Source organism: Dama dama, chromosome 15 (assembly GCF_033118175.1).
Source record: "Dama dama isolate Ldn47 chromosome 15, ASM3311817v1, whole genome shotgun sequence".
In the NCBI taxonomy this organism is placed as follows: domain Eukaryota; kingdom Metazoa; phylum Chordata; class Mammalia; order Artiodactyla; family Cervidae; genus Dama; species Dama dama.
Genome location: NC_083695.1, coordinates 19108387 through 19121119, shown reverse-complemented (window position 1 = coordinate 19121119; position 12733 = coordinate 19108387). Strand labels below are relative to the sequence as shown.

The window sequence follows — 12733 nt, the reverse complement described above, 5'->3', positions numbered from 1 at the left end:
TCCTGTCTGCCAGGCCTGGTTCCAGCCTGTGGGAAGCAGACGTGAGCCTGGATGACACCTCTTCCCTTTCTAAGGATGTGCCACCAGAGTTATTGCCTACCACTTGCATTTGCCTCCCGTTGGCCGGAAATGAGTCTCATGGCAGCACCTAGCTGGCGGGGAGGCTGGGAGGTGTAGTCCAGCTGGGTGGACACGTGTTCAGCTCTTATGTGGGGGATGCTGTTAGCACGAGGAGGAAGGGCAGTGCCTGCGGGCGGTCCGTCACTTACTGTCGGGTGCGGCATGAGCGTGGTCAGCACCGATGATGGGGGATAGGGTGGAAGTCAGAGCTGCCAAGCACAGGCTACACTTTGGCACGACAGTGTCTGTGAGAGCTGACGTTGGGTCGTGAAAGGCTGGGAAGGGTCTGGAGAAACTGGACTGTGAGCTCCTCCAAGAGCAGTGATTGTACCTCCATCATTTGTTCTGTCCTGAGAACCTTTCCTAATGCTTTGACCATGAGCTAGCCAACCGAGGAGGGGAGGGAGAAAAGGCCCGAAGAGGAAGAGGAGGATTTTCCTGCCTGTAAGTGTGTGTGCCTGTTGATCCAGCGTCTGAGCCATTGCCCTCTGCCAGGTGAGGTTCTAGTCTCTGAGCCCACGTCAGGCCCCAGCAGGCCCAGCCCTGCCTCATACGCCCATACTCTAGTGTGGAGTGACAGGGTGGCAAACAAGAAAGGGAAGAGAAAAAGAAGTTCCCGTGGATCCTCTGATGAAAAGAAAGCAAGGCCATGGGGTGGCAGACGGCTTAGGGCTGACTCTAAGTTTGGTGTAGAGCCAGCCTCTTTGGGAGATGGGAAATGACAGGTGGCCAACCTGCCGTGGGTCAGAGGGTCTAGGGTCCAACTCCCACCACAGGAATCGTGACCGTGGCCTGGGTGGGAATAGGTTTGCTGGTTGGCCCATGTATTGTGAGCTTGGGCAAAAGATGCAGGCAGGGGCTTCATCACAGGTGGGAGGACTGGTGTATCATGGGAGGAAATCACTATTTCTGAGGATGGTGAGAAGCCTTTGGAGAGCTTGAAGCAGGGCAGTGAAGTGATTAGTTTTCTGCCTCTGATACCACTATGGATGCTGGCTGGAGTGTAGGTTGTATGAGAACAAGAGTGGAAGAATCAGCAGGGCCAGCCAGGTGGCTGTTGTAACCATGAAGAGAACTAGTGGTGGTGGCTGCCCCTTAGGTAATGAGAAGAGGAGAAAGGAACATTCTGGATCTGTTTCCGTTAGAAATGGGGCTTTCTGATAGATTGCATGGGCACATAGCAGGGAAGAACAGAAAAACCAAGGCCCACTCAAGAGACGTGTTTGGTTTGTTTGAGGTGCCTTAATGATCTCCAGTGTCTGGAGATAGGGGGAGATTTTTCTGGCTAAGTGATCTCAGGTGCACCTTAGGTTGCACTTAAATTCAGGTCTTTGGGTTATAGCTTATACCACTGCACTGAGATCATTAGGGCGCAGTAGGTGTGAGGTGTGCTCTGTTCTATGGCTCCCTATGGCTTTAGAAAGATGAAAGGGCATTCTTTTTATTTTATTTAAAAATTGTTTTAATTAGTTTTTATTGGAGTATAGTGTTAGTTTCTACCATATAGCAAAATGAATCAGCTGTATGTATATATATATATATATACATGAGGGCTTATATATAAGCCCTCATTTTTAGATTTCCTTCCCATTTAGGTCACTACAGAGCAGGGGATTCTTTTAAAGAAAGGGTTGTCAAGGGTCCCCAACACCACCCTCTGGTTTGATGGGAGAACTCATAGGACTCAAAATCTAGTCATACTTGTGGCTAGAATTTATTACAGTGCAAGGCCTTAAAGCAAAATCAACAGAGGAGAAAAGTATACGGAGTGAAGTCCAGGGGAAACCAGGCACGAGTTTCTAGGAGTTTTCTCCTAGGAGAGCTAATCGGGATGTACTTAATCCCCCGGCAGCAAGGAAATGCTGTGAAATGCTGTCTACCAGGGAAACTCATCAGAGACACAGCACTGATGCTTTTTACTGGGGACTGATCCTATACGTACCCTCTGCTTAACATACACCAGAGTTTTAGACTCCTTAAGGAAAGCAGGTGTTCGTCACAAACCAGTTCTTTTTAAAATTTGTTAATTTATTTATGGCTACACTGAGTCTTCATTGCTGTGCATGGGCTTTCTCTAGTTGCAGCACACGGAAGCTACTCTCTAGTTGAAATACACAGGTTTCTCGTTGTCATTGCTTCTCCTCTTGTGGAGCACAGGCTCTAGAGCGTGTGATCTCAGGAGTTGTGATGCATGGGCTTAGTTTAAGCTCCCCTGCGCGTGGAATCTTTCTGGACCAGGGATGGCATCTCTGTCCCATGCATTAGCAGGCAGATTCTTAACCACTGGACCACCAGGAAAGTCCCACAGACCATTTTGTTTGAAAAATTTTGACACATAGAGCCACTTTCATGAACCTGATGGGAACCCACCCCAAATCAATCCAAGTTCTCAGTCACCAGCCCAGGGCTACCTTTGCAAACAGTCTTCCAGAGGATAGAAGTTCAGCCTGCCACATTAACTCTTTTCTACACAGCATGTGACTTTTCTTATCCTGCAGTTCTTCCTTGTAGACTTGAATCCATATCCTCGTTGACCTGCTTAAGGCAGACCTGTCCCCCTAGTCTCCTTGACATGTCTTTCCATAGCCCTGAAAACTACCCCTTTTTTCACTATCTGAAGGAGGAGGGGAGAAGAGCTTCCTGTCAACACCCAGAAGCGATACATAAACGTACACGTACCCCCAGTTTATATGTGGTCCCCTTCTTGTAGCAGCAATGGCAGCAGTAGCCAAAAGTGGCTCTTTTGCAGTTCTTAAAGATCACCTGTCACTCACCTAACATTCTGTAACCTTGTTCAGGCAAGGAGATTACAGGGTATCTCCTCCCAAAGGTGAACGGCTCTGTGATGCTCAGGCAGTGTGTGACAGTGCAGATGATGTTGGTTTTAGTTAAAGTTAGTGGGTTTAGCTTCTGGAGCTTGGTTGCTTCTACATCTCTCGAACCAGTGAAAGACATTGTTCTTGGATAGTAGGGTCCATAGAAGGACTAGGCGCTTTGGAACTAGTCCAGGATTGAGGATTGAATTGTAACCCTGATATTCAGCAGTTTGGATCATTGGGCAAGTTGCTTGACCATTCTCAGCTCCTGTTTCCACTTGTATGATGTAGGGCTGAAATGGTGGAGGCCAAGTTGTGGATGAAATGAGAGACTATAGGAAAGAGCCTGCTGCAGTGCCAGAAATATAATCAGTGCTTCACCATTGAGTGCTGTTACCATTTATTATTGAAAGAGAGTCCATAGAGTTAAGTATTCATTTATAAATATATATACAAACACACTTATATATGTATATAATATAAAATTTGTATCATCATATATGATTATGCTCCTCATTCAGCAGGTGTATGGGTGCTCATGTACCAGGCCATTTCTTCTGTTACCATAGTGGATAAAATACAATCTCATTTTAAATCCCTTGGTTCTTGCAGCCTGTTTTATATGACCAAGATTATTCTGAGGCCAGTTGCTAAATATATGGGTTAATTATGTTGTGTGTGTGTATTAGTCACTCTGTTGTGTTCAACTCTTTGCGACCCCACGGACTGTAGCACACCAGGCTCCCCTGTCTGTTAAATTCTCCAGGCAAGAATACTGGAGTGGGTAGCCATTTCCTTCTCCAGGGGAACTTGCCAACCCAGGGATTGAACCCAGGTCTCATGTATTGTACGCAAACTCTTTACCATCTGAACCACTCAATCTCATTTTAAATTCCTTGGTTCTTCAGGCTATTTTATAGAGCTAAGAGTATTCCAAAGCCAACTGCTAAATGTATGGATTAACTATGTTACTTTTCTTTAATTGCTGGAAGGATTATGTATCCCTTCAGGGCAGGGGCAATGTCTGTGGTGTTCACTGCCATGGCCACATAGAGCTTACTGTGTAGGAGACGCCATGTCATGAGTGTTGGATTACATTTTAACAATCTGATGACTGTAGTTTGCTTTCACTTGTCAGCGGTTCTGGTTGGGAGTTTATTATTGGGGGAAGAGGAGCTTCTAGAAGTAGCGTTGTGGCTGACCACTGCTTGTGTCACAAGAGTGGGGACATGGTTTGAAACTCAGGGTTCCTGTACACTATAAGATCTGGGAAATGTTGCAGTAGGAGATAAACAATTTTGAGAGACAAAACATGAGAAAATAATACCAAAGAAACTTTTTGAAAACTATCTTGAACAGCAGTCTTTTGCCAAAGAAGGGGCAAGGATGAGTATGGTGTTGTACCCCTAAACCTGAACTTTTAAGAGAGAGCCACTTGGAAACCAGATAGGGTGGCCACATTTGGCAAAAACAAACACAGGATGAGGAGCTGGGTTTATTTCTTTTTTTTTATTTTTGGTCACACCCCTTGGCTTGCAGGATCTTAGTTTCCAGATCAGGGATTGAACCCAAGTCCCTGGAGTGAAAGTGCCGAGTCCTAACCATTGGACAGTCGAGCAGTTCCCTCAAGTCTTTCATTGGATTGGTTATGGGATATTCTCAGGTTGTATAAAAGCCATCATCTTTTTAGATATTCTCACTCTCTTTCTGTTTCCTATTTTTTCCCTAGTCTTACAATTAGCTGTGCGTGAAATCTTTTCATTTTCCTTCCTGTATCTATTGATATCTTCCACATTTTTGGTCTTCTTGTTTGTGCATGTTTTAGGTAAAATTATTTTATGGTTTATGAGAATTTGGAGGTCTGAAGCCATTGCTTATCATGGCAGCAGGGCAGTTAGTGTCTGTGTGGAATTGTCAACAGTCTCTGTTAACTGACTGCCAGTGTTTGTGTCCTTGGTTTTTGTTTGGGAGCTTCCACCTTTACTTTCTCTACTTCTCTATTTCTCTATTTTACTTAACCATTTTTTGCTAGACATCTTTTTTTTAATATTTTATTTCTTTATTGGGCTGCACTGGGTCTTAGTTACAGCCATTGGAATCTTTAGTTGTGGTATGTGGTATCTAGTTCCTTGACTAGGGATCAAATCCAGGCCCCCTGCATCAGGAGCACGGAGTCTTAACCAATGGGCCACCAGGGAAATCCCTAGACATCTTTTTATGACAATACATACAAACCATGTTTTGTTTTGTTTTTTTAATTCTTCCACTATATGTTTTTTTTCTCTGCCACAACTGTGTCCATTTCTCCTTTTTTTCTTTTTAAAATTTTGATTGGAGTATAGTTGCTTGACAATATTTTGCCAATTTCTTCTGTACACCAAAGTGAATCAGCTATTTTTTTGAATTGCCCTCTTTTTTTGAATTGCCTTCCCATTTAGGTCCTCACAAAATGCTGAGTTGAGTCCCCTGTGCTGTACCTTAGGCTCTCATTAGTTACCTGTTTTATGGTGTGTATGTATGTCAATCCCAATCCGCCAGTTCACCCTACTCCTTCATTCCCCCTTGGTGTCTGTGTGTTTGTTCTCCACGTCTGTGTCTTTATTTGTGCTTTTGCAAATAGGTTCATCGCCCCTTTTTAGCTAAATGAAGTGAGATTCCCTAAGACTTCACTGTTTTCTCATGAATCATCCTGTACATACCCCCTCTTCAAGCTCTTCTGCTAAATGTCTCTCCAGTGCTTACTCATGCAAGGTATGAGATGATAAGCTCTTGATGTGAATTTATCTTCATAACCAACCTGGAGGGAGGTGCCATTATGTTCACTTTCTAGAGGAGATTATGATGGCCCAGAGAGGTTCCGTGACTCAGCTGGGGTTACACAGCTGGAGGTGGGCATAGGCACCTCATAAACCAGGCAGCCTGACTCCGGAGTCTGATAGTGTGTATGCACTGTCCCCCTCTTCTACCCCAAGCCATGCTCTTCAAAGTTTGGCCTATGGACGTGTTCTGTTTGTCACTGGCCCAAAGGGAGATAAATTCTTAACCCATAATCTACTGTAAACATTTAGTAACTTCCCTAGCAATTTCTGATTGCTCTGTATCCCAGCAGGTGACCAGGGTGCTTATCTTCCTGAACAGGGCATGGACCAGTTTGAGTGTTGTTGAATTCATGGGGCGAAGCATGTCTGTAGAGCTGTTTCTGCTTGTGTCCAGTAGGACAGGCATGTGTTGTCCCCTGCGAACTGGTGGAAGGGCTGGTCTTTCACTAAGCTGGTTTGAGAGGCCTTGCAGCTTGATGAAACTGGTTAACCATTAAGGTCCTTTTTAACATCAAGATTCTCTGAGTTCTTGTCCTGAAAGTCCCCTTTGTTGCTGTTTCCGCCCTTGGCCTGCAGTCCTGGAACAATGGCCTGGGCACAGTGTCGGGCAGCACAGCACACTTGTGAGGGCTCATAATGACTCCGTTCTGGCCCTTGTGTACTTACTGATCTGCTGACAGTACTCGGAGGATAAATAATATAAATGCTTTCATCGATCAGCTATTAATTGCTTTTACTGTGGGCTGGTACACAGTGTGCGGAGGAAGCACGAGATAACCTGGTGCTTCCGTGACCTAAATAGAGGATTGTAATTCTCAGGCATGTAATTGACATCACTTCCTTAGTTCTTCTAATGGAAGAATCACAGGTGTGGGCCTTGGGCTTGTCGCGCGTCCTCCCTGTCACCCACCGCTGCAGTGTGTGTGTTAGTTGCTCAGGCTTGTCTGACTCTTTGTGACCCATGGACTGTAGCCCGCCAGGCCCTCTGTCCATGAATTCTCCAGGCAAGAATACTGTAATGGGTTGCCATTCCCTTCTCCAGGGGATCTACTGGCACTTAAAACATTAGCCAGTGCAGGGCCACGGCAGGATAGTAGTTTGTTCTGGTAAACCCATGGGTATGACCGATGTCCAGGTTAATCTTGTAAGAGGTACCAGCCCTCTGTCATGAGCTCCACTGAATGCCGAGCATCTCCGAGAACAATTGATACAGGCAATGGTGTACCTCATAAATGAGAGCAGAGAGAGAACATAGTGTTACTCAGTTTCCTGGCTTGGTATTGGTTTCTGCCATCCTGACAGTTTGGTTTCAGATGCCTTTTCAAACTGAGGTGTTAAGATTGTTGACATTTGAATTGTAAGTTGCTAAGCAACAGAATAACAAATTTAAATAATTAGAATAATATATGTAAATAGGCTCCTAAATTTAAGGAATTTAAATAATTAAAATAATAAATACCAGCCTGCTTGAATTCTTAAAAATTAGAGCTTCAAGGTGTTTTTTAAATTGGAGGATAACTGGTTTATAATGATGTCTTCTTTTCTGCAGTACAACATGAATCAGCCATAAGTATGTGTGTATGTGTGTGTATCCCCCTCCCTCCCAACCCCCAAGGTATCTTAGCATTATGATTTTTTGTTATTAAAGTAAACAACATTCAAATTAAAGGTAGTTTTGTAAAACAGTTGCAAAATCTTGGTAGGCACTTGAGCTTTCTCTTCATTATATCCTTTACCTGCGCCTGCTGTCAGATAGAGAAATGCCTGTATTTTTTTATTTTTGCTTTGGGAACCATCCTTTTCTTACTCTTGACAGATGATGAGCTGCATCATCTTACATAATTTTTGTCTTGGTGCTTGGACTTTCTTGCCAACAGTAAGTGCTCTTGTTGAGAGTTTTCAAATTCTCCTTTCTGTATTAACCCTTGATCTCCAGAATATGACTGATGGAGGACAGAAGCACTAAGCAGTCACAGGGGAATCTCCTGTTGAATTTGTGCCCTGCTCATAATAGCAGTGGGTCACAATGATTCCTTATCAGCAGAAAATTGTGCTCATCTAGAGTGTGGTTGCCTAAATAAATATGTGGTGACTCGGGAGAAAATGACTGTTTTCTAAGAATTTTTTGATGGATGTTTATTTTTCCCAGTTTGTTGTTTACTTGCTAAGTCGTGTCTGACTCTGCAACCCCATGGACTGTGGCTCACCAGGTTCCTCGGTCCATGGGATTCTCCAAGCAAGAATACTGGAGTGGGTTGCCATTTTTCTCCAAAGACCTTGGTAAATTGCTCCTGTGTCTCCCCTGCCCATCCCTTTCTTGTTTTCCTTTTTTTTTTTTTTTAATCAGACTTTTGTAGAATGAGTAAAGAATGATGGAGACTGAGACTTGCTTTGTACTCTGTGTCCTCCTCAAATCACAGAAGTCAAGTGAACCCTGCTGGGTGGGGGGCAAAGTAGCAGACACCAATAAGTGAATAAGGTAATGCTAGCATTCACTCAGCTTCTGAACAGAGCAGTTAGAACCTTATCGAATGTGAAAATATAATCACATTTTTAAAATAGAAGTATAGTTGCTGCACAATATTATGTAAATTACAAAGTGTACAATATTGTGATTAACAATTTTTAAAAGTTTATTTATAGTTATTATAAAGTATTGGCTATATTCTCCATGTTGTACAATATGTCCTTGTAGCTTATTTTATGCCTGATTGTACCTCTTCCTTCCTTCCCTCTGTAGTCGCTCTCTCCACTGGTAACCACTAGTTTTTTTCTCTATATCTGTAATTACAGATTTTCTTATTTCCCCCAGATTTTTGCAGTCTTCAACTCTACAAACACATGCAAAACAAAGAGTTTGTAATTGTTTGGCTCATATTTTCTTTTGAGAGTTTAGGGAGATATAAGGTAACCTTGATTGATTTTTTTAGTTTTGAGAATAGAGTTTGATTTTTTAATTTGGATGTGTTTAGGTATGCTGAGATTTTCAAGCATTTCAGATAAAAGGGAAATAGATTGATAAAACTGAGGTTTTATGTCAGCCTGTTTTATCTCTGTCTGTCCACCTGTCCAACCCCAAGTTCCTTGCAAATAGCACATGTCCTGTTTTGCTCCTAGGCTGTGGTCTACCTAGCTCTTGGCTTCTTTGGGGGAGATAAATTGGAAAAGTGATTGCTTTTACAACCTAAATGAAAAGACCTGTTTTGGAATGTGTGTGCGTGCATACGTGCTAAGTCACTTCAGGCATGTTCAACTCTTTGCGACCCTGTGCACTCTAACCTGCCAGGCTCTTCTTTCCATTGGATTCTCCAGGCAAGAATACTGGAGTGGGTTGCCATTTCCTCCTCCAGGGGATCTTCCCCACCCAGAGACTGAACCTCTATCTCTCTCTTACATCTCCTGCATTGACAAACAGGTTCTTTACCACTAACGCTACCTGGGAAGCCTGTTTTGGACTTAAGGGGAAGAGAAAGCCAGGACTTGAGATGAAGATTGAGAAGATAATGCCTAAAATAGAGGGAAAGCTGCAGGGAAAATCCAAATGGATGCATCTTGCTTATCTGTGATGCATGGCACCTACTGTGATGATCATGTTTACCCATGGTCATCAGTACACTAGAGCTGAGTTTTTAAACAATTTTCTCTGGAGCCATATTGAATATAGCACCCTGTCTTTTCCGCTCATTTGTGAGTTAATTCCTAAAATTGCTCTGTGGCCAGTTGGAGAAAGGGTGAACTAGTTTTATGTTTGCGGGACCTGGAGTCTTATCCCCCAGATAGATGTTTTTCCTCTGTGTGTTTAGATGCTGTGGGAAGCAGAGTAACAGTCCCCAATGCAAAAACTTAGTGAAAGGAGGTCTGTGTCAGGCCTGGTTAATCCCTTGTTAAGTTAGATAGACTTTAACCAGCCTCTGTAGAACAGTTCCTCATGTTGTGGGTGGGTCCTTGGAGTGGCTTTTTCTATTTCTATTATTCTGTTTCTATTGCCTAGAAATAAGTGGCTATTCTAAAATGGTGACAAGTTTTGTTGGCTAAAGCCTGGGTCTCTCATAACCATCACTTACTTTGAAAGGCACTTACAGAACAGACCTAGCTTGCCCCCAGTCCTTTTTATTTTTTAAACTTTTAGGGCCTGGCCTCTTATTTTCAGCTTCTCACTTCTAGGTCCCTGTGCAAAGGGCATGGTAGTCTGCTGGGCCTTGGAGCCTGGTTCTCTGTTACTGGACTCTGGGTAAATTTACCAGTCATCTAAACAGAGAATGCCAGGTAACACACAATAAGTTGAGTCTGATCTGATAATGAAATGAGTTTATGGTAAACATCCTTTTGAAATCTAAGTGCAGAGTCACCTGCAAAGGCATTACAGTTCCCCTCTCTACCTTTTTGTCCTGTTCCTTTTAGAATAATCAAAGTTCAAATCATATAGAACTTTGTCAGTCAAAACCAGAAAAACAGGTAACTCAAACAGATTGCGGGCTTGGATGTGTGTGTCATATATGCCCAAAAGAAATGCTTTGGATTCCTGCCCAGTGCACTAGGATGAGATCTGGAAGTCTGAGAGTTTTGAAGCCGAGTTGGGGGTCAATTTCAAGGGGAGAGGAAGTACCAGTCCTAGGCTGTGCTCCCTTGACCTCTGGGTAAAGAGCACGACCTTGAGAAGTGCTGATGAATTACAGAGTGTGTAAGGGAACCCTGGGAACCTCCGGCCTGCTCCCCGGGTGCGCTTGGCTGCTCATAAAACCTTATTAGCTGAGTGATGTGTTCTTTGTTGCTTACCTCTCCCGGCCTATGCCAGATGGTGTCTTAAAGAACTGGAGAGCCAGACCTCCTCCCCAAAGCTTCCATTTTCTATGTAGCTCTTTTTTCAGTCTTAGTACTACATACACGTGACTTTCTTCGGTAGATTTGCTTGGCAGGCAGTTCCAGGCACTGGCGTCCTTCCTGCCTGTGATGGGGAGCAGGGAGGATGAACTCCCCAGAAACCAGGGCTCTCCAGGTGGGGGTGGCAATCCCAGCCAGCCCAGCCAGGCAAGTTGGGAGTGGCTGTCGGACCTTTTACAATAAAAGGTGGCGATTGTTTCAGGTAGGTGCCCTTTCTTCTCTTGCCCTCTGGCTGTCTTGTATAAGTGACAGGTGTTGGAGGCTTGGAATTGCTGCAGTTCTTTCCTTCCTGGACTTGGCAGATGAAATAGGACTGCGTTACTGGGGACTCATGCATCAAAATGTTGCAGCTTAAAAGGTACTTTGAAGAGAGCTGAGTCCATTTGGAACAAGCCCCCGTTTTCTGAAAAAATTAGTTTCCTGCAAGGATGACTAGGTTTTTCTGTTTATTCTGTTAAAACACAAGTGGAGGGAGGAATCTATGGTAGAATATTTTCATCTCCACTGAATGATGCCTGACTCCCTTTTCTTCTGTTTTTAACATTTAGTAATGCCTGTCCTTGCCCTCACCTCCAAAAAATTCCCAGTAGGGAAATTAATAAGTGAAAAATGACACTCCTCTCATCCATCCTTATCTTTCATCCCCTGGACTCTTTGCAACAACTATTTTTTAGCTGTTTGCTATTATTTCCTTCCAATAAATATTTAATGAACATGTAAATTAATCTGTGTCTATCTGTATTGCTTTTCAAATTGCATATCCAAACCCTTTCAGTAACACCTTGAAGAGGTGACATGATTCTACTTTTGGTAAACGGGACTTCTTTGCTTCAGTAAAAGATGTTACCTAGGTGTTTTAACTCTGAACCCTTCGAATGAGGAGACTTGTTGAGAGTTGTCATGAATTGATATGCATACCCCAGCATTGGACCCGTCTGCCATATGAGAAGGAGCTTTCTGTATTCTGGTGATTGATTTGGAATAGCTTCTAAAGACTGCAAACCATCTTTATTAATTTCTTTGAAATATCCCTTTAATAGGGCTTGCCTGGTGGCTCAGACAGTAAAGAATCTGCCTGCAATGCAGGAGACCTGGGTTCGACCATGGGTTGGGAAGATCCCCTGGAAAAGGGAATGGCTACCCACTCCAGTATTTTTGCCTGGAGAATCTGATGGACAGAGGAGCCTAGCAGGCTACAGTCCAAGGGGTCACAAAGAGTCAGACAGAACTGAGTGACTGACAACTATCCGTTTAAGATAATAGTACCGGGAGTCCCTTTGGGGTAACAGATTTACTTTTATGGTTGCTACTCAATTCCTCTGTTTTTGTCATCTTGGGGTATATTGGGTCACAGTTAAAAATAGAGCTCTAATTAAAATGGGCGCCCTCTCTGAAAATAAGAACTATATTTCAATTAGTAAATTCCTATTTGCTTAACGTATTTTTGTTTTCTTTTGTTTTTCTCTTTTTTTGAAAATTTTAACAGCAAGCCCGGGCTGAGCAGGAAGAAGAATTCATAAGTAACACTTTATTCAAGAAAATTCAAGCTTTGCAGAAGGAGAAAGAAACCCTTGCTGTAAATTATGAGAAGGAAGAAGAGTTCCTCACTAATGAGCTCTCCAGAAAATTGATGCAGGTAAATTACCTTTTCTCCCCTCTTATCTTCCCTGCCTGTTTTCTTCTCTAGGGGAAAAAAAAATGACTTTGATCTAGCACTTTGCTTGAAACACTTGCTGATGAGGTCGTAGCTAAAATTCTTTAGAGATTAAGATACCTAAGTGAAGGTGGCAGCAGTATAATATCGAGACTGTGGTTCCCAGCTCATCTGCTTAGGTGAGGTAAGATTTTATACCCTGACCATTTCAAGAAATTGCTGATGAGCCTGAGGCCTTAGCACAGGAGTCAATGATGTATGCAGTATTTTGGGATTATGAGAGTTAATGCCAAATGTGAGATTTCTTTCTCCTTTTATGTTGAATCTATAATGAATATGTGGACATTTTTGGCAACCAGAAGTGGGTCTTTTGTACTAATATATGAAGATACAAAGGGAAATGCGACTTTGAGGGGAGAAAAATATATGTACCTGTGATAGTT

The 12733-nt window shown here is 43.1% G+C and overlaps 1 protein-coding gene across 1 annotated transcript in view; it reads left to right on the top strand.

Moving 5' to 3' along the window:
- Positions 1-12733, top strand: part of CCDC6 (coiled-coil domain containing 6) — a 109466-nt gene that overhangs the window by 41010 nt on the left and 55723 nt on the right. Inside the window, exon 2 of the mRNA XM_061161579.1 lies at positions 12123-12272. Coding sequence (XP_061017562.1) covers positions 12123-12272 — 150 coding nt within the window. The remainder of the gene's footprint in view (positions 1-12122; positions 12273-12733) is intronic.